The sequence below is a fragment of the Stegodyphus dumicola genome, chromosome X2 (genome assembly GCF_044657685.1).
Source record: "Stegodyphus dumicola isolate Sdum_Otavi_A_Nest chromosome X2, ASM4465768v1".
In the NCBI taxonomy this organism is placed as follows: Eukaryota; Metazoa; Arthropoda; class Arachnida; order Araneae; family Eresidae; genus Stegodyphus; species Stegodyphus dumicola.
This window is the reverse complement of record NC_140781.1, coordinates 55,724,418-55,751,204: the sequence shown is the minus strand read 5'-3', so window position 1 is coordinate 55,751,204 and position 26,787 is coordinate 55,724,418. Positions and strand designations below refer to the sequence as shown.

Sequence of the window (26,787 nt, the reverse complement as noted above, 5' to 3'; positions counted from 1 at the left end):
TTTATATAATTATATCCTAGCTGTTGTAGCTTCTAAGAAACTTCTAAGAGTTATATTAATAAGGATTGTCTTGAAAAATCAGTATAATTTCTATCAAATTTACAAAATATTAATATATTATTCGCTTTCTGAGTTGCTGTTTTTTCTGTGTTTGTAAAATATACAGTACTTTTCCCTACTTTTTGGCTGAAAAATTCAAATAAATAAATAAAAAAATGCTTTCTTTTTTTAACGTTTTCTAAAATTTTACGTTTTTTTAATCAAAATATGTAAATTGGAAGACCAAATTCTAATAATTAAAATCGGGGACTGTCCGATGGTTATGGATACTTTAATTACATAAGTTTGCATCAGTTGTCGTAATCAAACAGAACTGTCGATTTATCATAGATAAAGTTTTTAAGAATGTGTGAAAAGTACTGAAATATTTCAATGTAACTTTGTTTGGGAAACTCCGTTCAAAAGGAGAGATTCTACGATTAGTTTCGGCCGATTAACAAGTATTTACGATTCATATTCCCTTCCAGCAGAATTAGAGAAATTGTGCAGAATCGGCATCGCCTCTCGTGCGAGATAGCCTTGAAATACAGAATCATTCCTTGACAAACAGCAATATGGGCTTCTACTCACGAATCGAAATCAAAACAGGAAGTTTGCGACAACTCTTCCATTTTCAAAAGTCATTTGTTTGTATTATAAAGTAGTTCAAGTAAATGCAAATGTATTGGTTTTACCGGAAGTGATGTTAGAGATAATAAGCATTAATAGGTTTTTAGTTCTTGGAAAACAATTTCTTTTCAAATAACAGCACAGAAACGAAAGCAATATTGCCCGTCCATCGGCTTAAAATTGATTTATATTTCTCGTAAATGAGATTCACGATTTTCTTATGTCAGAGGTGAGGAAAGAAGGACAAAAGAGGTCAAAGGACAAAATTTCATTTGATTGACCTCTACTGCTCCATTTCTCAAGCAGTAATTGTAAATTCGACACGTACAACATGACAAAATCCTGTCATGTCAGTCTCTGAAAACGTCACAGATACCTGCTTAAAAAAAACTGTAAATTCCTTTAAAAAATTTCGCTCAGTTATCAGTGCACTTAGTTCTACATGAAGTATAATCCTTTCATCTTTTTCTTGGAGTGATTCAGTTTTATATTGTCTGGTAGGTACTCTGATAGAATATAACAGTTATCGCAATATCACATTCAAAACTCACATTCCACAAGAAGAAATCTTTGCATCTAGAATCGCCCAAATACATAAAACTTCAGAACACGTGCTTAGATAGGTCTAGTCTTTCGTCAGTGTCTAAGACATCTCTCCTTAATTACCGAACATGTTGTCAAACAGTAGATATGCTAAGAACTCGCATAAATATTCATAATCTGGCTGAAAGCTAATCAAAATATCTCTGAATAATTCATATATTTCACTACACTATTCTTTAGAACCACCATTGTTAAAAGATTCAACTAAAAGCCTAAAAACTGATTACTAAGCAAAAATGTCTGAGAATTACATGATTATTGGAGTTAAAAAAATTAAAGAATTAAACTGTACAAATCTAAATTACATATTCTTGGTATCTGGTACTATGTTTTCTTTAAAAAGTACCCATGTATCTGTATATATTATTATTGAAAATTATACAGGTGAGCTACGTCATTTTAATTCTGCATATTTTTTTTTCTATTTTTTAGAGCTTTCGTTGGTCCTTCTATCGGCGGTTATCTTTTAGATACCTTTGGATTTTCGAATGCATCAATGGCTCTCCTAATTCTAGAAAGCATTTTGGTAAGTACTAGTACTTTTTGCATACATTTCATGAAAGAAAATAATTTGGTGAATTCATTTAATGCAACTAAGGAAATAATCAACAGAAAATAAACTTCTTTTTTATGATGAGTTATTTTGATAAAAATTCTTCTGTAAAGCCATACCAGATTATTTGCACTAATTTCCTGTAAAAATTATTGACACGAAATATAGTTTTAATAATTACAACAAGAGTGTTTGTTCTGAAAAGAATGAATATTTTTAGTTTTTTATAGCATGGAAATAACCATTTTTAATACCCTTTCTACTGAACTGTTTTTTAGGCCAACCTAAGTAACCAAAATATATTTTGTGTCAGTACTTTAAAAATGAGGCATCATCTAAACAAAGATTGGCTTGCTTAGAAAATTCATCCTTTCATTTTTTAAACACACAAATGGGCTTTCAGGAGCATATGGAATTTAAAAGATCAGCATTAGCTCACAAATAACATACTTCTTTATTTTCACAAAAAGTAGCCAGATAAGCTCATTACTGCATTTATTTTTTAAGAAGTAATTTCTACTTGGAAAAAAACCTTTGATAAAAAGAATGAAAAACTGCATACGAGACTAATACGTCTATGATCTAGTCTCATGAGTCCTCTGAAAGCCCAAGAAGTCCTGTGACTTACATAAATTATGCAGTTCTTTAGTTAGAAAGAAATCGAATTATTAATACAGACAAAACTTAATACAGTATGGACTTAAAATGAGTATTTTACGTAGAAACCTTTGTACGGTTTTTTGTGAATTCTGTTTTAGGATTACCAAATATAGTAGGATGTACGCAGGCGCACTCGTACACAGATATCATTCTATTAAATAAATAAAAGTTAAGATGTTCTCAATTAAATATAATTGAAATAAATAGTATATTCTTTAAAATTTCAGGAAGCATTTATCATTATTCGTCGCTGAGGCTGTTAAGCAATTATGTAAATAAAAATAATGCTTTTCATTTTGCTAAGTAAATCTAAGCAAGCTCCAAAGGAAACGTTTCACTTACATAGTTACTAACAACAGTTCCTTACAAATAACATTCGATCAACTTAATCTCTTCGATTGTTTCTTCAGCGTTATATCAGAAAACAGATGCACAGATATTAGTTTTCAAGGAACGATGATTCATTTGACATATGTTTTAAGTTCAGGCATCTAGCTGTATCAGAGTTATATGCAGATGAATTGATTCAAAGTTTGTAGAATATTATAAATTATGGACTCTCAAACTTATTGCATCCAACAATGCAATAAATCTAAGTATTCCGATTAAATGTACTCTAAGTAGAACCTCAATGCATATTGCAGACGTATAAATAAGCAAATATTCTGAGTCGAAGGAAACGAAACTACATTACTGCTTTTCTTCCAAAGCTAATTTATAATGTATCTATGAAAGCTTGGGATTGATTCTCTTTAAACTAACTGCAGGGAAGTTGAAATTGAAAACCTTTGACAATAATTAGTAAGTCATCTCAATTTACTACATTTAAAATACCGTCAACTCATGAAAGAAGTTTGAATGAAATAATTTTTGTTCGATTTTATGCAGTAAATATTTGTTTTTACGGATGCAAAGATTTATTCCGGCAGGCTACTGCCGGAATTCTTCTTAGAAGAAGATCAAACTAGTGTTTAGCTTAAACCAAACTGAGTTTATTTTTATGGAGGAAGTTCTCATGAAAAATTTCTAAATTGAAAACCGTAATTTATCCTACAAAATACTCAGTCTATCAGCCGACTGTTTATGATTAAAAAAATAAAAGGTATTTTTAAGGCACCGAAATAAAATAGACATGGCATATATTAAATTTTAGAGCATTCTGAAAGGCATAGTTTTCATTTAATTAAAACATACGTTTATACTATTTCTGATTAATTTGGCCTGCTTGTATTCCTTTTTATGTAGTTCTTAATATAATTTACATTTATCCGGTGTAGATGAAAATTTTATGTTAATTTTATATATGTTTTAATGCTCAAAGTGTGAATCGCGAGATAATTTTTGGGGGATCCTGAAAAGTTTTGGATTACTCTTTTTCTTATTGTATAATTACATATATTTACCTGCATATATAAATGAATTCATAATTATGCATTGATCTTTAATCTTCGTAGGCTTCTATGTATACGTGTTGATTTATTATTAATTCATTAGTACATTATTTTCTTCTCTGAAACTCCTTTTTTTCCCATTTTCTATTTTTTTTTCGGGGGGGGATGCGGCTCCTTTTTTTAGAGTAATTATAAATATGCGGATTGCAATAAGTTTCAACTGTGAGCTACAATAACTATCCCCTTGACTTACATTACAGAACATAACTAGATACATGTGGGTCGCGAGGATAAAACATTTTCGAAGCACTCTCATATACATGAATGGCATTTCACACTTAAACTTTCTTCTAGTTTCTTTCTTATATTAATTGCAAAATTACTTTTACAGGTTGTTCTTTTGATTGTATCCATTATTACCAAGAGTTGCAGACGACGTGAAATGAAGATCGAAAATCCGACATCATCCCCTGTATCTATTTGCAATGGCCACAAACCTGCAAAAGATATTCCGAATGGTAATTACATAAAGCAAGACAATGCGTGAAAACAGCAAAAATTTTCTAGTGACTTTAGAAACAGGGAACATTATTTAAATTTCAGACTTTTCATGTATTTTAGTTGAGAAAAACAAAGCATTTTTACCATGACATATAAAGCTCGAAGGAATTGGGAATAAGACAACCAGTAGGTTGTATAACATCTCTTACTTCGATGTTTCTATAGCACAGTCATTGATATTTTATGGCCCAGTTTTATATCAGTTGTCATCATCATGTGAAAGAACAGTGAAATCTGTAATATTCTGACTTTATATAAAGTGTGATTTTTAATTTAACGCTTTTTATAATTGTATTCATTTGCTTCTTTTTTTTAGATACCTATAGTCATTTTTATTTTAAATGAAAATTTTACTTATGTTTTGTATAGTCTAAAATCACCAACGTGAATGAATAAATTCGTCTATACGTAGTGAAGTTTACATTGCACCCTTGCACCAGAATGAGATCCACTCAGACCTGTGCCATCTACTAGCCCATACATGATTATTATGGTTTCTCGCACCAGAGGCTATCCAGAGAGGCTGAAGCACCCTAAGGACCATCCTTATAATTATTTAATATATAGCGAACACACAGTCCGAGGTAGACTTGAGTACCCTTACGGTTCATGGAGGTAGAAAGTAAGACGATGTTACAGACATTTCTTATTTTCATGCTACAGTCTCTGTCGAGCCTGAACGAAGCCCCGCAGAAACGGGGGCTCTAGTCCTGTGAATGCAGCTAATCTCCTTCATACTGTCCACTCCTAGCATATGGAAGTTACGAATGACCAGCTCAGGGGGAGTGAAATTTACAGATGAAATTTTAAAAACGAAAAATATTCTAATGATAGTGATCTTACTTGCAGATGTCTTCGCTTATATGTATTCGTTTTGTTGGTTTACATGCACTTTAGCTGCCGCAGGTAATTTCTAAAGTTAAGATGGTATATATTTCCTCTTATTCATTGTGATGGTAATGAGAAGAATAATGCATTTATGATCATGGAAAAAAAACACTAAAATTATTTTTATCGTAAAACAAATTAAGAGTAATAATTTTTAATTGTAAATGAATTCATAATTTAAAAAAATATTTCTTTCAAAGTCTTAATATAATATTTGTACTTGATAGGCGATATTGGCAGTAATTGCAGGCATTTACTATAGGAAGTACAGATTTAAAATACTGTATAGTTATCTTATAAAACGAGCTTCTTATTAACACGAAATAAAAGTTTCTTAACTTTTTAATACTGTTACGTTATTTTCTTCCTTCACGGGGTTCGTAGATTTCGTAGATTCACGGGGTTCGTAGAGTGAATAACGACGACACTTGATGAAGTATCGAAACACACTTTATTTACCAATATTAATCAGATAGCTCCAAAATCACTTTTACAGTCGTCGAACTGTTATAAACACGCTGACACGTTCAGCGACACAGCCTTCACACTGTCAGGCAATAACGATGGAGACAGCTTCACTGCAAATCACCAGAGTACAGCTCCCGACTCTGCTTGGTTGTTCTCGGAACTCCACGTACTCTCGAGACTCTCCACGCTACAACTCGCGATGCACTCGACGAAACACAAGAGTATAGCTCTCAACTCAGCACAGGCTAAGACAAAACTCGACGATGCACTAAAACACTCTCTCGATGCACTCGACAACCAACTCGGCGCTAGACTTCGAGACACTCGCTCAATGAATGACAATCAGCTCGCTAGACGAGGCACACACACTAACTGACTGCGGGCCAGTAGGGTTTATATAGCTTTCGGCTTGTGTTCGAGAACATTCTGGGCTAAACCGGTAAGAATACGTTCCAGAAGGTTCTCCAACCATTCATGGTATATCGCCAATTTTGTCGCCAAATGGGCGATTTCTCGCCAAATGTGGCAACCCTCCCTTCCTTTCCTATTTTATGGCAACCCTAAACCTGCTTTGCGGGAAAGCTATCCCACCGCGCCTGTACATTTCGTAACAATACTTTTAGATCTCGTTAAAGTAGAGAAGTTCAACGAGATTCTTAAATTTATTGCAGACTGAATAATATTCTCAGAACTAAAATAATGTATAAGCAAACAAACAAAAAACTGTCAAACTACTAAAACAACAAAGCGTAAATTTTTTGAAAGATGTTAAACATCAAGAACTGCTTTGTGCTGATAGTTTGTAAGGATCTTAAGTTTTACTAACGTTTATTTTATTTTAAATCTTTACTATCACTTCTTATTTTCTACTTCCGGCCAGAATTATAAGCGTGAAGGAGTTTATGCAAAGTTGTCTGGCGAACGCCAAGTATTTAAGTGTGGCCTTTTTGCCAAGCAGAAGAGAGGAAGCCGTGAGTTCGAAGCAGGCCGCTTACCTTAGAAGTTACGCAGTTGCTACTTTGCCTTCCAGGCCAGAGGTTTTAATCCTCTTGATAAATTAAACGTATTGTAGTGTTCACAGTCTCTGTGCTACATACGCTTTCTGTTATTATAAGGCCAATCTTATTCTAAAGTTAAATTAGAGTTTAGTTTTATTTTGATATCTTTTAAGTTAGACCCCGAGTGGAGGGTCATTGTATTCCGAAGTACGGAAGTCATTGTATATAAAGAAAAAAATAAAGGGTTTTGTATACCCTTCGTCTGTATCCTGTCCACTTACTACAATTAGTGAACATAGCTTTAGTAAGCTCTCTGTTCTAGTCAGGTCATTGTATGTTTCCGAAGAAAGTTAGAAGAAACATTGAACCTGATAGTGGCGCCCGACGAAGAATAACCATGGCCGAGTTTCAAGAAGAACCTGTGCTGCCTGCAGAAACAGCTCAGAATCCAGAAATGCCAGCTGCCGCCCTGGAAGGATTTGGGTATATTGTCCAGACCATGCGCGCTTCGATAAAACCAGAAGCAACGTTTAATGGAAACTCACAGGTAACCAGTTTTTTGGAAAAATTGGATGACCACTTCATGCTCTACCCCGTGCACGAGTTTCAAAAAGTTACCTTAGCTACCAGCGCTTTGAGGGGCCAAGCGCTTAACTGGTTCAAATGTATCGGCAGAAGTCTCTTGGGTCAAGCAGGAAGTCCCACCTATACCTACGAAAATTTCAAGACTGCCCTACTAAAAGCCTTCCCTGTTGTAAGGGATCGTGCGAAATTAGAAACAGAACTTTTCAGTATATATCAACAAAGAATGGAAAACCTCTCCAGGTTTATTTTAAGAAAAATTCACGTTTTCAAGCTCTTGTATGGAAACCGTCCGGATCCTGAAATAATTCAAGTGATTTTGCCGAGGTTACTACCCCAAGTGCAAGACTTTATTGAATTGAGAAATCCGACTACACTGGAAAAATTATTTGAGCTAGCAATCCAGTTTGAAAGTAGAAGAACGGCGGACGTCGAAAGAAGACGCCAATATCAACAGCGAAACCAATTTGGTACGCCAAGACTACAGCAAACTCAAGCACATGGCTACGGAGAAAAAGCGAATCAGTGGGCAAGGAAACCCGAGCATTCAAAAACAGCCGGCGAACGTCGACAGTTCAATAGCAACCCAGGAAAAAAGTCTCAAGGCCAGTGGAGAAAGAAGGAAAGCACCGAAAGAAAAAATAATTTAAACTAAAACGGATTTCTGCTGACGAGAGGGTGCGGAAATCCGAAGGTCACGAAAACCCCTCTTCCTACAAGTTAAATACAGTAATGGTGAAAAATTTAACTCTTCCGAAGATTGAAGTCTTGGTAAATAATTTCCCGGCCACCGCACTCCTGGATACCGGCGCGCAGTGTTCCTGTGTGGCAGAAGTCTTTTTTAGAAAGTATTTTCGCAAATACCGCATATATAATGCGGATAATACAACAGTATTAGCGGCGCAAGGAGAACAATGTAAGTGCGTAGGTAAAGTACCTTTGTACATCCGTATCAAGGACGAACAAGTAAAGGTGATGTTTTTTATAGTAAAGAATTTGCAAGCACACTTAATACTAGGAATAGACTTTCTTTCAGACGCACAAGCTACACTGGATTTTAATGAAGCGTCTCTTAAGCTGACGATGAAGCCAGTGCGTGTAGAAAAGGTTGAACCGCCAAGGGTAAATCTCGACCACCTGCCTAATGACGAGCAAGATAGAATCCGACAAGTGGTAAGTGAATTTGCTTCCTTATTTAGTGATATTCCAGGATTTACCCAGGTTACTAACCATAGTATTGACACCGGAGATGCATTGCCGGTTCGTCAAAAACCATACCGGTATGATAAGAATAAGGAAAAAATTATAGAATGGCATATTACCGATATGCTACGTAAAAAGATCGTAACGCCTATCTCAAGTAGTTATGCTAGTCCGGTGGTTTTATGTAAGAAAAATAATGATTATCCTTTGGAGCATCCAAAAAGGTGGAGATTCGCTATTGATTACCGTAAATTAAATTCCATAACGAAATATCCGGTATATCCGTTACCGATTATAGAAGAAATTTTAAGGAACATAAAATCAACCAAATTTATGACAACTTTAGACTTAACGAATGGTTATTTTCAAATAGGGATCAGGCCTGAGGACGTGCCTAAGACTGCTTTTATAACCAAGTCTGGCACTTAGGCATTTTTGCGAATGCCGTTTGGCCTTTCAGGCGCCCCAGCAACATTTCAGCGATGCATGGACATTGTGTTAAGACCTGTTCTCGGAAAGTCCACATTTATCTATTTAGACGATATCATTATTACTAGTGATAATCTAGACCAACATGTACAGGATTTAAGACAGGTGTTTTCTTTATTAAATGAGGCCGGTCTAAAAGTTAATGTCGAAAAATGCAAATTTGCAGCCCCTGAATTAAAATATTTAGGTTACAAAATATCGCAAAAAGGGATCGAGACAGATGAATCAAAAATAATCGCGGTACAAAAGTATCCCACTCCAAACACGGCAAAGAAGCTCTCTTCTTTTCTAGGACTTTGTTCATATTATAGGTCCTTTATAAAAGATTTTGCGGCTATCGCTGAGCCATTGTTAAAATTAAAAAGGAAAAAGGCAAGATTCTCGTGGACGGCCGAAGCCAATAGTGCTTTCGAAAAATTAAAACAAGCATTAACGCAAGCCCCTGTGTTGAAATTTCCTGAAAAGGATGAAAATTTAGAAATTTCAGCGGATGCTTCGGATTATGCGGTAGGAGCGGTACTTTCGCAAAATCAGCAGCCAGTAGCATTTTTTAGCCGAACTTTAAATCAAACACAAAGAAACTATTCCGCGACCGAGAGAGAGGCACTTGCAGTTCTGTTAGCAGTGCAAAAGTTCCGAGTCTATTTTGGAAAGGCGCCGATAACAGTATATTCTGATCATGCGGCGGTAACTAGATTGTACTCTGGAAAAAATTTATCCCCAAGGTTAATAAGATGGGCACTCAAGCTGCAAGAATATAATCTGGTAATCAAGCATACCCCCGGAAAGGAAAATATCGTAGCAGATGCCCTGTCACGAATTAAATTAGACGAACAGGGTAATACCGTAAAAGTTGCAATGCTGACAGCGTGTACAATAAATTCCCGAGAAACTGTAATAACCGAACTGGGTAAGGATCCTGAGTTTGGAAGTATTTATGAGTATTTGAAGGATCCTGAAAATTTTAGCCACCAAGATATTGTGGCGATAAGAAATAGGGCGGCCCATTACGAACTAATAGATGGTCTATTATTTTATACAAAAACTACGAATTCCAACAACGAATTTCGACCTGTTATCCCAGCTAGTCTTAGATTAAATATCCTGCAAGAGCTCCATGACAGCCCTTTAGCTTCTCATGCTGGTATTCGAAAAACTACTCAACGCGTACGCGAGGCAGTCTACTTTCCTGAACTGCAAAAGTTAACAAGGGCGTATGTCCAGTCCTGCCCAACATGTCAAGCCGTTAATTATATTAATTTCCGCCCGGCCGGGTTTCTAAATAGTATTAAATCCGAATTTCCAAATGAAATAATCGGTATCGATTTATTGGGCCCTTTCCCAAAAAGTCAGTTAAACAAAAGTCGCTATCTCCTTGTTATAGTTGATCATTTTAGTAAATGGACCGAAATTGTTCCCTTAAAACGAGCCTCCGCGAAATTAGTTACCGATTCTATTTTAAATAAATATATTTTAAAATACGGGGCGCCCCTAAAAGTTATATCGGATAATGGTCCTCAATTTGTAAGTAATATATTTGAAGACATGTGCCAAAAACTGGGCATACGTCATTTAAAAATGGTCCCGTATCGGCCGCAATCAAATATAGCGGAACGGGTCAACAGAAATATAGTGAAAATTATCCGTAGTTATGTTAAAAATTTTCATAAAAGCTGGGATAACTATGTCAATGAATTTGCTTTCGCCCTTAGGACCGCAAAACATGATACAACGGGCAAAACTCCTGCTGAGTTATTTCTAGGCAGAAAGATTATAACACCGTTAGATAAATTATTTTATGTGCAACAAAGAGCCCCAGAATTTAAAATGGGTGATATAGAAAAACTAATTAAGGAAGCAAAGAAGAATACGGAAGTAGCACAAAGAAAACAGAAGCTCTATTATGATTTGAAACGACGGGGAGTAACTTATAAAGTAGGGGATGAAGTACTAAAAATTAAGCATTCACTTTCTTCAGCACCAGAAGATAAAAGTGCCAAATTTTTCCCACGCTTTGAAGGACCATATGTTATAGAAAAAATAACTCACGCTGTTGTAGTATTAAAGGCAAGAAATGGCGAAACCTGTTCCGCAAACATTGACCAGATAAAACCATTCTATGACCGTAATAAAATGCAAATCTTTTCAGATCTTTTGCAGGATCCGGTACGGCAGACACCGCAGGTACAAGTTCCAGAGGTGGGAAAACGACAAGTACAAGGGCAAGCCAATGAGAGACAGAAGCAAGTGAAAAGAAAATTGCCCCGCGGAAAAATTGAAGGTACAAAGAAAAAGAAGTCGTTCCACCGTCCAAAAAACAGAGTTCACGAACACCCCCAGAATGAAGAAGGGAGAAGGACGACGTATGTGGAAAAGACCGGGAGAAAGGACGGCAACTATAACCCGGCTGTGAAACGGAAGATTGACTCATCCGACAGAACTCTCCGCAGCAAAAGTCGCCGAACTGCGGAAGGGCCATCAGCGGCGGAGGAAAAAGTACAAGAAAAATTTGAACGGCCAACAACGAGGTCCAAGCAGGATCACGACAGAAGTTTCCCGGTTCCACCAAGACCAGCTGCCTTCAAGCGGCCAAGACCACAAGCAGAGGACAGAAGGAAGATGTTCAAGGGTGGCCGTAGTGGTGAAAAACGGAAGCTTCCAGAGGAAAGCACTGAAGGGCGAGCCCGTACAAGAAGGAGGATCAACCAAGCAACGGTCTGCAGCACCTTTAAAGACTGGGCCCAGAAAAGGATGTCTGAATATTACAAAGATAAGTAAAATTTTGTGTTACTTTACAAACTTAAGTTAATCTTTCATTCTTACTGCAAGTGGCAGATTTGAAGAAGTTTTACCTCATGCGAGGTCTACCTTTATCGCCAAAAGGGCGAGAAATGAGTTGTGACCGATTTTCTTATTATGTTTTTCAATTACTCGCGCGTAAAACTAAAGTTGATGTATAATAGCGTTGTATAAAGACTTAAATTGTATAAATTTTATTTAAAACATTCTAACAAGAAAGAAGTTTTAGTCTGAAAGACTTTTTGAAATGTAGTATTATTTCAATGTAGAAAGAATTGGCACTTGCTTTGAAAAGAATAGAAGTTAACAATGTACTACTAATGTATGTTTTCAAATGTGTAAAATTAACGGCATCTTCATATGTTCTTGTATACATGTGAACTGTTATTTTGAATGTTTAGAAATACCGTGATATGGTAAAAGTGAAAGTAATGTTAAAAAATTTTGTTATTCGTGTGACTGTAAAGATTAAATCATGCTGAATATGTGTTAAAGGTTGAATGATGTAGTTAGGCTCTCTGACGCTACACTTTAGAGTTAGCCACTTTCAGAATAGTACCTCAGGGTCTAGAGTTGAAATTAGGGTGTGTTAAGAGGTCTCGTATGTTGAATTTTAACACGTTAGTGTTTTGATTGTAGGAGGAAGTGTTGAACACATAGACAGAAACACATTCGTGTTTGGTGTTTTTACAACACATGTCAGAGAGCACGGGGAGAGATAATTAAAATAGTCATGAATGAAATAAGAATGTTAAGAAAAGTATATTCTATATGTTATTTACAATGTCATTCTGTAACATTTCATTAAACTAGTTTTCCTTCCAGATCTCTGGAAGGAACCAGAATTGAATAAAGCTCCTGTTTTGATGCAGTACAGATGAAAAAGAAAAAAGATTGTTGTATATTCCGGGAGCTGCTATTGTAACAAATTTCTTTCTTTTAAAATTTTCTAGTTTCTAGCTAAGTTATGTTTGTAAAAGTTTGGCCTCGCGTTAGTTTCTAGAGCTAAAAGTTTTCAACAAGGTCGTTTTAGACCTCAGTTTCAAACTAATTAACTCTGGCGGGAAGTATGTAAGGATCTTAAGTTTTACTAACGTTTATTTTATTTTAAATCTTTACTATCACTTCTTATTTTCTACTTCCGGCCAGAATTATAAGCGTGAAGGAGTTTATGCAAAGTTGTCTGGCGAACGCCAAGTATTTAAGTGTGGCCTTTTTGCCAAGCAGAAGAGAGGAAGCCGTGAGTTCGAAGCAGGCCGCTTACCTTAGAAGTTACGCAGTTGCTACTTTGCCTTCCAGGCCAGAGGTTTTAATCCTCTTGATAAATTAAACGTATTGTAGTGTTCACAGTCTCTGTGCTACATACGCTTTCTGTTATTATAAGGCCAATCTTATTCTAAAGTTAAATTAGAGTTTAGTTTTATTTTGATATCTTTTAAGTTAGACCCCGAGTGGAGGGTCATTGTATTCCGAAGTACGGAAGTCATTGTATATAAAGAAAAAAATAAAGGGTTTTGTATACCCTTCGTCTGTATCCTGTCCACTTACTACAATTAGTGAACATAGCTTTAGTAAGCTCTCTGTTCTAGTCAGGTCATTGTATGTTTCCGAAGAAAGTTAGAAGAAACATTGAACCTGATAAGTTTATGAATTTATATGCAGCATAAATATGAAATATTTTTCACACCTGTTCCTGAAACTTTGAACATTTGCTATTTAAGTAAATAACACTTTGATAAAGAATTAATACTATGATATTTTCCTTTGTGAAGGTATTTTAATAATTACATCATATCCTTTATTTCAGAATTTTTTAAATTGTGTAAGACTAATGGGAACATATTGAGTGGTGTACCCAATGTTTGACTGCTGTATAAAAAGATTGCTCGAGTTTATACCACTTGAATCGCTGGTTTCAGGTTCATGCTGCGGCTGTAATAAACAAATCAAATAACGTAAGTTCTCAGGATGCGCTCATTCATCACGTGAAGCATTTCAGTAAAAATTCGCACAGTTTGAATTTTTACGTTTGACCCGCCGTAGAAAGTAAGTTTCAATAGTACAGTTAAATTGCTTTTCATCTCACTAAATTCCTTTTTAAAGGGGAAAATCTGTTCTACAAAATTTACAAAACTAAATGACTTAAAATTATTTTCATTCGCAGAAAAATATGACAAAAATAAAGAATTTGGGTGTCATCTAAATATTAAGCTTCGTTATATACAAAATGTGGAATCTTAGCAAAGGAGACAAAAAATAACATTATAATCTGACATCTATTATTAGCCCAAAGGGCGTTAGCCCAGTAGGGCTATTAATTTAGTTTTGGCATTTTCCTTTGATTCAGTATAAACGGCGAATCACTTTTTAATTTGTTGCCTCCAAATTTTAGAGCCTTGTATTATATTTAAGGAAATTAAATAATGAAAAAATCTGCATAAATGTATGTATATTTCTCGCATTGTCATAAAACAACGTTACCTAGAGCCATAAAATTTTGAATAACGTACGAATATGGGTATCTGGAAGCCCAAATTTGGAATTTGCTTTATTCCCTATTTCATATTTTCTGAAGCATTTATGAGTTTTTGATTAAAAACCTCAATGATTTCAAAGCGAGTATTGAAAACACTGTATGGGAAAAAAAATCATATTTATCTTCAGCGTTCCAAAACTGTGTATCGCAAATTCTAAAGATATGCTCTTTTAAAATCATTTTGCAATATTGTTGCTGAATTGAATTTTTTGGTTTAAGTGCGAAGAACATATTTAATAAATAAAGGTAACACACAAAACGTTAAAAAAATGCCTCTTTGGGGAGTAATATAAAATCTGAAAGCTTTCAGTCCCCCCCCCCTTGAGCATAGCTTACGCATAGTATATAAAGAGAATTTCGGAAAATACTTAATTTCTATAATGATTATCTTTATAGCAACGTAAAATTTGTTATAAATTCAATTCCGATTTTCCTTTCTAAGAACTCTATAGGATGGATAACGCTTCGAAAAATGCGAATTATTCGATAATACACAGTTTTTTTACCATCTCCTAAGGAATTACCATTAATTAAGATAACAAACAGATATTTTTCTATTCTAATTAACGTGCTAAAATTAGCTGTAAGCAGCCTTTTTAAATATGTGAAAGAGTAAGGATTTATATGTTCTGTTTTTAATCTGGAAAATATATGCATATATACATTTTTTTACGCAACAATGATTAGAAAATTCATATTTTACTAAACACCTTAACATATTGGCTGCTTCATCGTCACTCAAAATCTTTTAAACGTCTGGATAATTCTTTATTATCCCGTCCTCCCACCCCTCAAAAATCACTGAATTTTCAGTATGAAGTATTTATATCTTTATAAGAAAATTATTTTTATTAGGATTCTTGGGAAGCTAAGCAGTTTCTGAATCGACGCAACTTCACCCGAAATTATTTTCGTCCCAGCTGAAAGCGTTGTCTAGCAACCTGGTTACCTTAGCAACGACGCCTACATGATTAAAGAAGCTCTGGTTATTGATTACTTTGGGACGTCGAAGCATATTTTGGGATCTTTGCACGAGAATCGGGAATAAACTGCGTAGAAGAGAACGGAATGATTTCAAATGAGAATTTTTCTCCATTTTAGTCCGATGCTCGATTGTGATAGATTGCCAACGGCTATTTCCCTTAAAAGTCGTTGAAAGCTTTTAAAAAAGTATACTTCCTTTTATTACATTTGTAGTTTTTTCAGAAAAACACAGGAATGCATTATTTCCATGTTGTTTAACATTTAGAAAAAACAAAACAAAACAAAAAAAAGTACTACATTTGCTTAAAGATTTTCCTCTTTACATCCCTGACGGAGTTCACAAGAAGCTTCAAAAGACAAATTAAATGTTTGCTTGCTTGCTTCATCAGTTACGGAGAAAAACTCGACGCCTAGCTACTTGTGGAAAAATATACCTCTCTTGAAGACTTTTTATTCGAACTCAGATTGAACTACCAGCGTTTAGCGGTTCTTACTAATCATTCACAAGTAAGATCCATAAGATCTAGATGCTTCAGCTTTTGACGGCTCACTTCATATATTCACTAGTATTTATTAAACAAATGGGTGAAGTGTCCAGTTCACGTCCCCACAAACAAAGCCAATTTCTCTTAGGAGTTCTTCACTAAGGCAACCTTTCTTTCAAATACATAGCTGTAGAGTGGTTTGCCATGATCCAAATAATTCAATCCATTTTAATCCAATTTGCTTAGATTGTTAATGAAAGGGCTGAATCCAAGTGGGACTTGCGACGCATTGTTAAAGGTTGTGGAGTAAGCTCAAGCTATTCCTAGCAATAATGCCTTGCTACACAATCTAGAAATTTGGGCACCAGTGAGGTGAGATAACAGATACTAGGTGGTTGGTTAGTTAGTTATCGCAAAGCACTTTGGGAATATCTGCTTAAGAGATGAATTTCCTGAGGCAAACTCGCTTTTTCTGTGAAACTAGCTCCCATGTGTAGCATTAATACTGCATATAAAAGAAAACAAGAATATCCATGCAGCCAGCCTGTTTAGTTACCTGTAATAAAACTCGGCCAGTGCTCTAAAGCTTTTGCTACTCTACCATTGGGCTGCCCATAATCTTTTGACTGATGTCTGATGAGCTGCAATTCATTATGCTGCAGCCAGATACTAAGATTTTAAAACATAAAATTATGATTCTCAGGGCTATTAGTTCAGGAAAGTATCTGCTAATATCCAAAGCTTTTATCTGACGTATCTTAAGCAAACGCAGATTCTTCTTGTCTAAGATATTTCCATGGGCTGTCACCTTTTGTTCGATAGTAGATCTTCTGCCGTAGATATGCATATGTAATGGGATATGTTCGGAAGCTCTGATAAAAGAGTTTAGCTTCTTTACGAAAATTACGAACTTATTAAAATTAACGACCATTGTGTAAAATATTTTAGGTTGTTTGAGGCATTTTGCACCAATAGCCTGCTTGGTGTTCCGCTAATTATTCGTAAGGATTGTAGAGTCATTAGAATTTTTTGAAGCAGGAAACACGGAAAACGACAAATGCCCTCAGCGGTACTCGAAACCGGACCTCTCGAATACGGGCTGAGTGTGCTACAGTTACACCACGAAGGCATGGAAAAAGGAGGGGAAAATACCTTCTATACTCCCCCTTTTAGGGCGACTGGGGATTAGTGGACCCAAACGCCAAATCCTTTTAGTTCGAGTGCCACTGTAGAGTCATTATGTTATTTTAATGCTGGAGATGCAAAAACATGAGCAGGATTATGTTATTTTAATGCTGGAGATGCAAAATATGAGTTTCGACGGGACTTCGAAACTGGACCTCTTGAATATGCGCCGAGTGTGCTACTGTTACACAACGAAGGCATGCAGAAAGGAGGGAGAAAATACTTTATAGGTAAATCAGAAATCTTAGCATTGGCTCTTTTGCAAAGTGCAGGGAAACCAGACTAGGTTTAAACAAGGCAACTAGCAGTAACTTAGTTTAGAAGAATTCTCATAGGATTTAGCTCTTGTGTTTAAGTTGCAAGGTGTTTTAATTGTCAGCGGCTGGGACACTTGAGCCACTCTTGTAAAGCGGCGTTGACCTGCGTAAACTGTGGACAAGCTCATAGCCAGGACAACTGCAAAGCAAAGACTCCACACTGCGCAATTGCGCAACTCACAATAAATCCAAAGGCACTAGCTTTAACAGCACACACCCGTCAAGTGCAAAACAATGTCAAGCCTACAAGGCAGAACTGCTCAGAATGAAAACGACGGCGCAGGTGGTAGATGAACAGCAGTCCAAGAAAAGTATATCCAAGAAAAGTTCATGGTTTTGCAGTTCTTCAAGGCAACTTGCAACGCTGCCAACCGCAACTGTTCATGCAGTATTGGTTATTCTAGAAAACAATGTAGATCTAGCCGCACTGCAAGAATATCATTCCACTAACAACAGGATCACAGGATTCAGCAACTTCAAAACTTACCATTCCGTAGGCAATCAAGCAGCCATCGCCTACAATGGTCCACTCACGCCCCAGCTAATGCATAAAGGAGAGTACACAGTTATTGTACAGCTGGAAGGGCCTTATGGTCAGATTGCCATCACCAGCGTGTATTTTTCTCTTTCACATGACATTATCACTGCACTCCAAGACCTAGAACAAGTCATGCTGATTCCGACTAGGAATAAGATAATCGCTGGGGACTTTAACGCTGCTAGCCCTTTATGAGGGTGCGCCAGAGGAAAACAGGCGTGCTTGCCCTGGCCTTGACTTCATCACTTCTCATAACCTTGCAGTCGTCAACCCCACCGACAGCTCTCCTACATACTGGACTACAAGGGATCAGGGGTGGCCTGATATCACTTTAGCCACCACTGGTATACTTAATAATATTCACAATTGGAAGGTTAGCGAAACCCCCTCGTTTAGTGACCATCACTACATTGAATTCAGAATTGATTCGGAACACCAATTTATATCAAAGAACAGATAAAAACGAAGTACATAAATCTCAACAAATTCAAAGATGCGCTCTCAACACATATTGAAAGCTTCGTCGCCCAGTGTAACATTTGCAACAGTGGAAAAGGCACCGATGCTATGCATGAAGATCTTATGCAAACACTGCTCACAGTGTGCGTGCGAGAAAGTCTTGAAAAGGAAAAATTACGCTGCCCCGAAATGCACCCCTTGGTGGAGCTTCGCGCTGACTGCAGAACGCAGCAAAGTCCGTTCCCTAAGGCGCAAAATGCAAGCATGCACGGATCCCATAGAAAGAGTAACATACTCGCTAATTTTTCGAAAGCGAAAAGCTGCTTACAAAAGACAGATTGCAAAAGCGAAGTTTTCTTTCTGGAAAGAGTACTGTACAAATACTGCGAATAAGTTCGGAACTGTCTTCCATATTGCACATAATAAGATGTTTACACCTACTAATCTTACGGCCACAATAAGCTACGGAGTAGAAACTTGCACAGAAATAGTCGTGCTTATTCTGGACAATATCTTGAGACCTGATAACACAGACACAAATAATCCCGCACAAAGAAATATCAGAGTCAGCGTTGAGCAATATTACAAAACCAAGAAAACAGATTTAGAACCGCTGCCAACCGCCAAAGAAATGAGCGACATTAAGTTAAAGTATTAAACTCCAACAAAGCCCCAGGTTTGATGGGATAGATAAAGGCATTCTGCAAGTCATTAACAGTACGCATCCGGTGTTGCTGTAGGCCTACATAACTGCGTGTTGGCGCAACAGATATTTCCCAACCGGCACGAAACTTGGTGAGGTGGTGCTCTTCCTTAAAGCGAACAAAGATCCTAATGTACCAACATCTTATTGGCCTATTTGCCTCCTTCCTGCCTTGGGTAAAGTACTAGAGAGAGTCGTCCTCCAATGACTTAAGTACTATACCTTGTCTGGACAAAGTATAAGTGAAAAACAATACGGCTTCGTTCCTGGCAGATCGGTGGATAACGCGCTGCAGCACCTACGAAAAATAACAGAAGAAATAATTAGCATAGTATCATTGTCTCTGTGGACATACAGGACGCCTTCGACTCGTTGTGGTGGCCCGACGTACTCAAGAGATTACAGGACATGGGTTGCCCTAAGATCCTCTTTGAACTTATTTACAGCTACCTAAGTGATTGCCGTTTGCTAGCCACTACTGCCGCAGGAGAGCACTCACGATCCATCAATAGAGGCTGTCCTCAAGGATCCTGTCTAGGTCCACTGCTTTGGAATCTTGTAGCCGACATAGCGCTGAATCTCTTTGACACAGATCCTCGCACGGAAATACTGGCTTATGCCGATGACTTTTTGCTGGTAACCAAAGGGCACAGCAGCAACGCATATGAGACTAGGGCGCAACAAGCAATGGACAAAATGGCCAAATGGACCAGAGACCATAAGTAAATTACTGCCAACTCAAAAACCCAAGGTATGTTACTTGCCCAGGTAAGCGCCATCGATGAACCCCGTGCATCAACCTTCATGGCAAAAATATCAAAATAGTCAGAAACTTGAGGTACCGTGGAGTTGTAATTGACGACACATTCACATGTAAAGGAGGTCAAGGCACGACTTCACAGGATATTTCATTCCATGCTCAGGACAGCAGCACCAATATGAAGAGTTTCTTGGAAGATGCTTAAGACGTGGTACTCTGTAGTTGCTGAGCGTATTGCACTGTATGGGCCTCCATGTGGGGCATAACGATCACTACTAAAATGGAGACTCTGCTATTCTCAGCACAAAGTCCTCAAAAGCATTTCCCGAGGATATAAAACCTCGCCTACTAATTATCTAAACGTGATTTAAGAACTGCCGCCTCTGCATCTCTTAGCTCAGCGCCAGAGTGCAATAGTGCGAGTGCTCCGACTAAAAGAGACAATAAGTTTATGGGATAGGACTTATGTTTTTACTGACTATGAGCAAAGCATTCCCGAGCCACCTTGTCACCCGGCTGAATTCAACATCTCGATTAACTGCAGGTCACCAACGTGGTTCAAAGCCACTGTAATCTACACCGATGGTTCCAAAGGAGAGTGTGGGCACCGGTAGCGGATATTGTGTTCTACATGGGAACTAGATCTTAAAGACCTGGGAAAGAAAGCTTAAGTCCCACAACTCAGTTTTTCAGGCTGAACTAATTGCATTAAAAGCTGCATTTATCTATGTACTGGAAAATACCTATTCCAGTATTTATTCAGACTCAGCCTCTGGCCTTCAGGCAATCCAAGGCACATGCAGTAAAAATCCACTCGCCAGGGCCATACGAAAACTCTTACTAAGAACACCTAAATACCATAGGCCTGAACTCCAGTGGATACCTGCCCACACCGGAATACTGGGTAATGAAATTCCAGATGCAATAGCCAAAAGAGCAGCAACTGACCCCCACGTTCACACTCTTTGACGTGCCTCTCCCGGGATCGTTCTTAAGAGCTGAGCTCGAGAGAGAATTACTGAAAAGTTGGCAACATCTGTGGTAAACAGAGACCACCGGCAGAAGAGTTCACGGATTTTTTCCAAAAGTCTGCCGGCTTCTAAAACGTGGCTCGCCTCACTTCACTCAGTTTCTAACAGGGCATGGTCCCTTCATGAATTACCTGCATCGCTTCGGACGACGCGAAAACGACTATTGCTCATGCGGGATGGCAGGAGATCCGGACCATTATCTGTTCGCTTGCAGAGAGACTGCCGAACATCATCTTAGGCAGCCAGTAGCGGATTACATCCATACATGGGCCGAAGCTATTTCGAAAAATCGCTATGCATTGAAACGCATATGCGATTGCGTAAATATTGCACGCAAAATCTCAGACAGGCTGGAGTAATTCTCAGCTGCCATCTTCGTCACCAGCACAGGCCCCTGTATGCTCTGTACTTGTAGTGCATTTATTTTAAGTTAGCTTTTTCTGTTTTTTTTTTTTTTTTCTGTTTATACTTATTTCCTTGAACTGTAAACCCTGAATTGTGAACCTTGAATTATGTATTTTGCCTTATTTTACGTATTATTTTCACTGTTTTGCCTTATTTTATTTATGTATTTATTTTGCTCTTTAGTATTTTACTTTTTAGTATTTTTAGTATTGCTATTTAGTATTTTGCCTTATTTTAAATATTATTTTTACTGTTTTATCAGTCACTCTGTTAATTGCTCATATATTGCACGGTACTCATGTATTGTTCACGTTGTGGATGCCTTTTGTAACCACCTATCCATAACTCTAAATATGTAACTGCAATTGTTCTCCTCACCCGCAATTGCACCCTTCTTCCATCGCTGCACTATCGTCTCGCCCAGCATTTGTTTACGTTTGCACTGCCCCCAGCACTCGTCTTGAGCACAATATGTACCAAAGTGTGTTATGTGGACCAAGTTTAATTCTGTCAGCAGGGCTATCTGGCCGATATGCTAACTGCCCCAGTGGATCGGCTGCCTCGCTGTCGATGGAAAGAAAAGAAAGTAACTTAGTTTGTTAGTGTACCTTCATTCCTGGTAATGTGCAGACAATCATTGAAAACAACTCTATATCAAATCAAAAATCACCTTTGGGCGTGAGTATGTACAAGCCGGTTTGGAATAGCTTCTAAGCATTATGAATTGAAAGCTCTTTTGATTGATATCGACTAATATGACTGAAAAGAGGACTAAATTCCACCAGTTGTTCTGAAGAATATATTGCAGGCTAATTCTGAATTAATTCTGAACGCGTGATCTCATTCTGAAACAAAATTGAATTCTATGTTCAAACAGAGTTCAACACTCTTTACCAGAACATCAGGCCAAAAGTCAAAGGTTTTAGCAAGGAGCAACGAAATAATTCTGATAACAAGTCATTATGAGGAATTTTAAGAGAGTTAAAGTATAAAAGTTTGACGTAAGCGAAGCCTTCTTTACATATACAAACAGGGTAAAATCAGAAGTTCACGGTTTAATTTGTTACTAAGTAATCCAGCATCAGAAGCATTCTTATCTTACACGAAAACGAAAAATCATCAGATTTGTTCCCTCACTTACTGTAATCATCAAACTGTAGCTAATTTAATCAATATAATCATCTCTTATCAAATTTCTCAAGTTACACGAGAATTCAAGAAAACTCCAAGCCTGACTAACTTTACCAATAAAATCGGGATCCAAAATCTTACCAAGCAATGAAATCTCAAAGTTTTGCAGTTTCTTTGATATCTGCTTTTATTAAAATTATTTCCAGCTCGATTCGAAATATACCATAGTTGATTTTTTATTTCCTACAGTAAGAATGTATTTTTTTCCTTCCTCAAAGTTCACGCTTCAAATTTTTACTAATCAATCAGCATCAGAAACTTCCTTATCTTACATGAATATGAAAAATCTTTAAACTTTATTCCCACATTTTCTGCAATCAGCAAACTGTAGCGAATTTAATCAATATCATAATCTTTTATAATATTTCTCAAGTTACTTGAAAATTCAAGAAAACTCCAAGCCCAGGCAACGTCACCAATATTGTGATCCAAAATCTACTAAGAAATATAATGACAGTATTTTGCAGTTTCTTTAATAATGTCAGGTTTTATTAAAATTATTTACAGCTCGCTTCGAAATCGACCATGGTTATTGTTTTTAATTCCAAACCTATAAACCTGAATCCCTCGCTTTGCCTAATATAAATGAATTTCTTTGAGGTTGCTGCATTAGAGTTCATAAACAGTATAAGTTTAAAAACTAAGAGTTTTCTGCAACTAACTGATGCATTCTGCAATCACCTTTAGATATGAAATCTTTAACAAGGTCTATTACTTTAATAGGAATGTTTCTCAGCACATCACAAGGAATGTTTCCCTACCAGTAATAGTAAATCGATTTAAATAATAAGCATAATTATGCCCATTAAAAAAGATATAAATTTAAATTATCTGAAGACTTATACGAATAATACCGAAAATAGTAATAAATATAAAATTTTTAATCACCAAAGGAAAATTTCAGATATTTGTAGCGTTTTTAAACGTTGCTTTACTACTGCTTTATCAAAACGCTTCGTACAAATTTTATCAGATTTGCAATCTAAACTTTGAGACCAAGTTATCGATCAAATTGTTTATGCCATACCTTTGTTAATGGTTGTTTATTTCTTACTTATCTATGTGTACATAAAAGCAAACTCCTTCGCAGTTTAATCTGAGCATGACACACAAACTGCAGTTATATACAACTATCAATACTTTCATTTAATTCAGTACAGTATAACTAGCGTTAAGTACGTAACTCTTTTAGTATTTTTTTCCCAACGCCACATTTCTGCTATGTATACAATCCTTTATCAGCTTGTTGATTGCCATACGAACTACGCATTGTATAAACAGAGTGTACATGACTGCAGTATGAGAGTTTCTACAATAAGATGATTTTCAGAATTCCCTTCCTTTGGCAGCACTATTAAAAGATTAAGTTTGTTTAGTTACTGTTTATTCTTTCATATTGCCTTAGTTAGCTTGCATTAGCAACACGAATAAGCATCTTTTGGTATAAACTTCTGTAAAACTATAAACAAACTCTAACCGAAAATAAACATGATCATTTCCGTAAGTAAACAGATGTAATAAATGAAAACCTCATAAATGAATAAGAATCAAGATTTCATATATAAAAATAAATTCCTTCATTATTTTATATTTTTTCTCGGAGGAATGGTCATTTGAGGAACTGTAATCAGCAATAATGAAATTTGAAAAGCCACAAAATAGCAGTGAAAAATAGCGTTTGCATTTAAAATATTTTCTAACTTCTTATCTACTACAAGCTCATAAGCGGTCGAGTTCTAAGACTCTGATTACTTATATCTCCACCCAGGCTCCAAATCTTCTGCGAACAATTTGGTTGCGTGGGAGTTTTCATTGCTTTCCCCATGTGTAACATGAATATGGGCCGGTTGCTTTAGGAGTTCTCCACGAAAGAATTCATCCTCTTAGGCAGAGTAACCGTTATGGACTTAGCCATTTTTCATCTAGATAATGCAGTTCTATCCACAATGTCAGCAGCTGCTTTTTCCACGATTATGTTGGAAAGCATTTAGTTTAGTTAACACATTATATTATGCTTTGAATTTCACTATCAATTCAATTTTTCGTGAGTTCTCACTGGAATGTAAATGAGATACGTTTATTAAGAGCTGTCTTCTTGAAAGTCAGAGCTTTGGCAGGTTCAGGTTTACCAGTATAGGGTATGGGTAGGTAGTATGGGGGACACAGCGATATACCATAAGTCAACTGGTAATGCCTTTCCATACTAATTAAGGGTAAAAGAAAATGCAAGTTTTATAACAGTTTGCAAAGGAAAGGTTGAGTTTCGCTGAGGATATGAACATCTTCAGTTTTCCAAAGGATTTAGAGTTTACCTGATAGGGTACAATGGGAAATTCCACCGTACACTCTGCATCCAGTATTTATTAAAAATAATGATTTAGGACATAATCAGATTACAAACAATATCATTACAATTTGAAATTCAGAAATTAAATCAAGAACATTTCTTTTCATGAAATAAAACTTACAGATAAACATAATGATATATATATAAGTACTCGGAACGCAACGTTGCAATGAACTGTGCTACTATTAAGAAATAAATGTCTACGGGTTCAAAACCGTTTCATAAAAACGTCAAGAACACCGTGAGTAAGAATCTGAGAGCTCAGGAGAATGATGTTGGAAGTACAAAAGATAATTTTATCAAGAAACCAACACAATTTTAAAAAATGTATTTAAAATGATATGTTGGACCAGGTTATTATAGTTTATAAAGCTCATAAGTGTAATCCTTTTGAATATATTCACAGAATGTAAAAGTTGATTAAATTTATTCAGCATGAGAAACTTTTACTTGAAAAAGATCTAGGCATAGGAAGAGAGTCATTGCATAATTTTTTGAAACTTAAAATACTGAAAACCAAACCTTTAATCAGAAATCTTTGGAATGCCAAGAACTCAGTTTGTGGTGATTTTATGTGATGATCCTCAGTTAAGGACCATGAAAAAGTATAATGATCAAGAGTTCCTCGTTCCCCACAAATACAAATGGCTGAGGCTGAGGCCCAGGCTGGAGATGTATAGCATAGAATTGGTCTTAGATTTGCATAGGTAAATCCTTTCTCCTTTTGTTGAGAGACAATCCAATGTAGTTTCCGAGGAGTGCAGAAAGTTGGTTGGCAATACCACAGGCTTTTCCTGTGAGTGCTTAATATGATAAATTAACGTGAGCCTTTGGTTAACGAAAATCTCCAGGTAACTCCAGTAATTTGCACTAGTGCCTTAGTTTTATTTACATTGAGCTCCCTTGTATATTTACAAACTTCTGTTGGTTTTCAAAATGTAGGAACGCCGTCAAAACACAATAGAAAAGGTAATGTTCAAGATTACCCCTTTCGGCAAGACGCAGTTATTATTCTGTTGAACAAATCACTGCAAATATATCAAGAATTAATCTTATTGCCATGTAAACTGACTGAGACAAGACAAATGACTAGGCTGTGCAAAATCTGTAGAATAAAAGAAAAAAATCAGTTTTTCATATACACGTTTTTTTCCAGTGTAAAGTTTAGATATCTTTAACGCAATCATACACTATAACTAAACTTTAGATAGACTGGAAGTGAATTATCGCTAAATCTTTTAGTTTTATGTTTTAGCTTTGGTTTTCTAATCATTGCTCATGTTACAAGTATTCATGATTCGCATGCTTTAGCAGATCACGAATTACTTAAAACAATGTATACAAGTTATCGTTGTCTACAATGTCGAAATTGGTAAAAACTAATGTCCCCATAGGAAATATTTTATTCATAAAAAGTTTTAACTACAAAATTTTCATTTTTAAAGACAAAACTGATTTCTTCCATTAGGCAATATAAAATTAATGTTTAGAGGTACGGTATATCGTATATTATACGTCTATCAGCTCATAAAATTTAAGAACTACTAAGATAAGGCATAAAATAAGTAAATAACAGTGAAAGTATAGTTCCTGTTTGCCTTCAATCAGTTACTTTAAAAGGGAAAATTCCCAAGTTTTTTTGACTTGCAGAGACCATTTTTTTTGGAGAATTTTTGGTGAAAAACGAGCAATGTCCTCGCCGGGACTCAACCTGGACCTCTCGAATGCGCGCCGAGTGTGCTAACTGTTACACCACGAAGGCATGCAGAAAGGAGAGAGAAAATACCTTCATAATCATACAAATGAATTCAAATTAAATTATATATATATATATATGTACAAGCCAAGAATGGTATCAGCCAATTTATATTTAGAAACATTATTAGATAAACAATATAGAAGTTGTAGAACAGGTGTATTTTCATCATGCAATTTAAAACAGTAACCTATTACAATCTCTTGTATTCTTAATTTTGTAATAA

The 26,787-nt window shown here is 36.3% G+C and overlaps 1 protein-coding gene and 1 long non-coding RNA gene across 5 annotated transcripts in view; one reads left to right on the top strand and one right to left on the bottom strand.

Annotated features, from left to right (window-relative positions):
• Positions 1 to 4,714, top strand: part of LOC118182336 (MFS-type transporter SLC18B1-like) — a 102,464-nt gene extending 97,750 nt beyond the window's left edge. For all 4 annotated transcript variants that reach the window (XM_035351669.1, XM_035351670.2, XM_035351671.2 and 1 more), the window contains exons 13-14: positions 1,705 to 1,798; positions 4,268 to 4,714. In XM_035351669.1, coding sequence (XP_035207560.1) covers positions 1,705 to 1,798; positions 4,268 to 4,423 — 250 coding nt within the window. In that variant the 3' untranslated portion in view covers positions 4,424 to 4,714. The remainder of the gene's footprint in view (positions 1 to 1,704; positions 1,799 to 4,267) is intronic.
• Positions 1 to 26,787, bottom strand: part of LOC118182338 (uncharacterized) — a 315,423-nt gene that overhangs the window by 130,576 nt on the left and 158,060 nt on the right. The gene's annotated exons all lie outside the window — the stretch shown is intronic.